Source organism: Pteropus vampyrus, unplaced genomic scaffold (genome assembly GCF_000151845.1).
Source record: "Pteropus vampyrus isolate Shadow unplaced genomic scaffold, Pvam_2.0 Scaffold7, whole genome shotgun sequence".
NCBI lineage: Eukaryota > Metazoa > Chordata > Mammalia > Chiroptera > Pteropodidae > Pteropus > Pteropus vampyrus.
In genome coordinates this window covers 780,642-783,375 of record NW_011888788.1, presented here as the reverse complement: position 1 = coordinate 783,375, position 2,734 = coordinate 780,642, and the positions used below count along the sequence as shown (strand labels likewise).

The 2,734-nt window shown below is 45.1% G+C and overlaps 1 protein-coding gene across 1 annotated transcript in view; it reads left to right on the top strand.

The window, feature by feature from the left end:
- The first annotated feature begins 2,542 nt into the window (after positions 1-2,542).
- The window catches only part of LOC105298294 (mediator of RNA polymerase II transcription subunit 28-like), a 1,613-nt gene continuing 1,421 nt past the window's right edge, over positions 2,543-2,734 (top strand). Inside the window, exon 1 of the mRNA XM_011369460.1 lies at positions 2,543-2,726. Within this exon, the coding sequence (XP_011367762.1) occupies positions 2,543-2,726 (184 nt within the window). The remainder of the gene's footprint in view (positions 2,727-2,734) is intronic.

The window sequence follows — 2,734 nt, the reverse complement described above, 5'->3', positions numbered from 1 at the left end:
ATTACTGGCGCCTGCTGACCCCAGGGGACTATATGGTGACCGCCAGTGCTGAGGGATACCACACAGTGACACGGAGCTGCCGGGTCACCTTCGAAGAGGGCCCTGTTCCCTGCAATTTCCACCTCACCAAGACTCCCAAACAGAGACTGCGAGAGCTGCTGGCAGCTGGGGCCAAGGTGCCCCCAGACCTTCGGAGGCGGCTGGAGCGGCTGAGGGGGCAGAAGGATTAACACCCCCAGCTGGAGAACCCCAGAGCCTGGGGCAGGCTGGACCTGTCCAGAACTAAGGGGGACTAAGAGGGAGGGACAAAGTGGGAGAAGAGGTGCTCAGGCTCATTAAAGCTACTTGGCACCTCAGCCAATCTTCCTGTGATCTCTCTGTCTCAGATTCCCTCACCCCCAGGCAAGGCCTCAGCTTCTCCTCCTGCTCAATCCTAGCTATTCTGCTCACACTTGCACAGTCCTATCAGTTGTCTTCTGGAAAAATAGTGTGGAAAGAGGACCTCACTGGGGTTCTTCTTGAACCTAGGTCTTAGCAGAGCAACTCATCTCATTAACCCATCACTTCTGTAGCAGGCACCATATAGTGCTGTTAAACATTCTGGAAGCACCTGCTCAATGCTAAGCATGCAAAGGAGTCAAGAATAAGCAGTGCTCACCCAGTCTCCTGAGGCTCCCAGTCAAGAAAGGACAGTTTAGTACAATGTGAGGTGTGCCAAGGTGGAGGCTGGCTGCTGTGGGAGCACAGACAGGGGAGATGCATACATGCACTGCAGATCAAGAGGGACTCAAATGGTCAGGGATGCAATAGAGGTGATGGTTCTAGAACTTCAGATGGGAGGTGAGCTAAGTGCAGGGGTGTGAACAGGGACAGCTCTAACGAGAGAACCAAAGATACAACACCTGAGTATTTGAATTTGCTTCACCAGTCATTTTGGAAAGCGTTGGTAAATGATAGGATTTGATTTATTTCTTTCAGACTGAAGAAGTTATGTGTCTGTGTATTGCCAGGAAAACAACCCATTAAATTATTAGGAAACAGGGAAATTTGATGCTGGACATTAGATATAAACATATTGGAAGAGCTGAATGAGAAAAAAGAAGGGAGTTTTACCTAGAATTTAGGAAGCTGAGAATACCATTGGTCTGGAGTTTATAAGCCTATATTTGCTGATGTTGGTGCTAGAGCCTACAATGACCTGGGATCACCAGTGATCACTGTGGTCACCTGCCATGACTAGTGCCAGAAGAGAATAATTTCTCCCTTCCACTATCTAATCTCCAACCTATGAAGTACACTGGCAAAATCTAACTATAACCTGGCTTGCAAGGAATCCCACATAATGTAGTTTTCAGGCTTCCAGCCCCCTGCAATTCAGAGGAGAGCTTGCAAGGGCAGGAATGGAACAGATTTTAATAAGGTGAAATATGCCACAAAGATATCCACACAGCCTTTTGTCATGTAAGCTCTGCCTAGTGCTGGGCTGCTGCATTGTCTTTGTTTCTTGAGGTGTCTCTGTCTCTGCCTCTCATATTTTCAATCTCAGATCACCATGAGGAATTCATGCCATATCTCCCATCTCCTTGCTCCTTTTCTCCCCACCTCCAACTCCTCCTCTGTATCACTCTTTCCAAAATTTTTTTTGTTTTTATTCATTGAAGTTTAATATACCAAATGAAAGGTGCTCATAAGTGCACGTCTTATTGGCAGAGTGACCCAGCTATATACTACAATAAACTTACTTCAAATATAGAAATATAGGCATCTTTAACGTAAAAGAATGAAAAAATGTATTAATGTATCATGCAAAGATTAATCAAAAGAAAGCAGGACTGGATATCTTAATATTAGATAAAGTTGACTTCAGGGCAAATAACATAACCAGAGACAGAGAGGAACATTATATAATAATACAACTGAACACACCCAGGTTTATCCCTTGGGTAGCCTAGAATCAGTTAGTTCAGCATGACTGAAATGGCATGTGAACTCCCCTAGCTGATGTCCAAGCTCTAGATTTCCCCCAGCTTCTAGCAAGACATTCGCCTGGCCAAAAATCTCCTTCCATTACATAGTTACCACGGGACTCCCAGATCCCTCCTACTTTCCTCATAAATATGTAAAGTAGAATGAAAATGGGGCCCTTGTCCTTGAGCTCTTTTAACAGTGAGATCTGCCCTGCCTGGCCTAGCAAACCACCTTTGGATAAAGGGACTTCTGAGTGATATATACATTCTCCCAACTCTTTGCCTAAAAGTACCCTCCAATAAATTCCAAATAATTATGTCTATACCATGTGTCATTAGAGATGTTTGCCTTTGCATTCCACTTGACATATATGACAAGATGAACACGTCAGCATGATCTAGTAAAATTGAAGACACAGATGTCCTGGGTGTACAATGTATACTATAGAGAAACTCTTAACACATGTGCAAAAAGATGCATGTACATGAATGCTTATAGCAGCCTTATTTGTAATAGACACAAATTGGAATCAACCCAAATATCCATCAAGAGTAAAATGTAGAGCTTTTCAGAAATGGCAGCTCCGCTGGCAGGTATGTTCTCTGGGCAGCCACCCAGACCCCCATTAGCCCCTCCGGGACTCCCGGGCCAGGGTTTGCTTCTTTGGGCCACTCCTGACACTCCGAGATCTTCTCCGAGTACCTTGGAGGATGAGTTGGAGTCATCTTTCGAGGCTTGCTTTGCTTCTCACCAGAGAAGCAAAGCA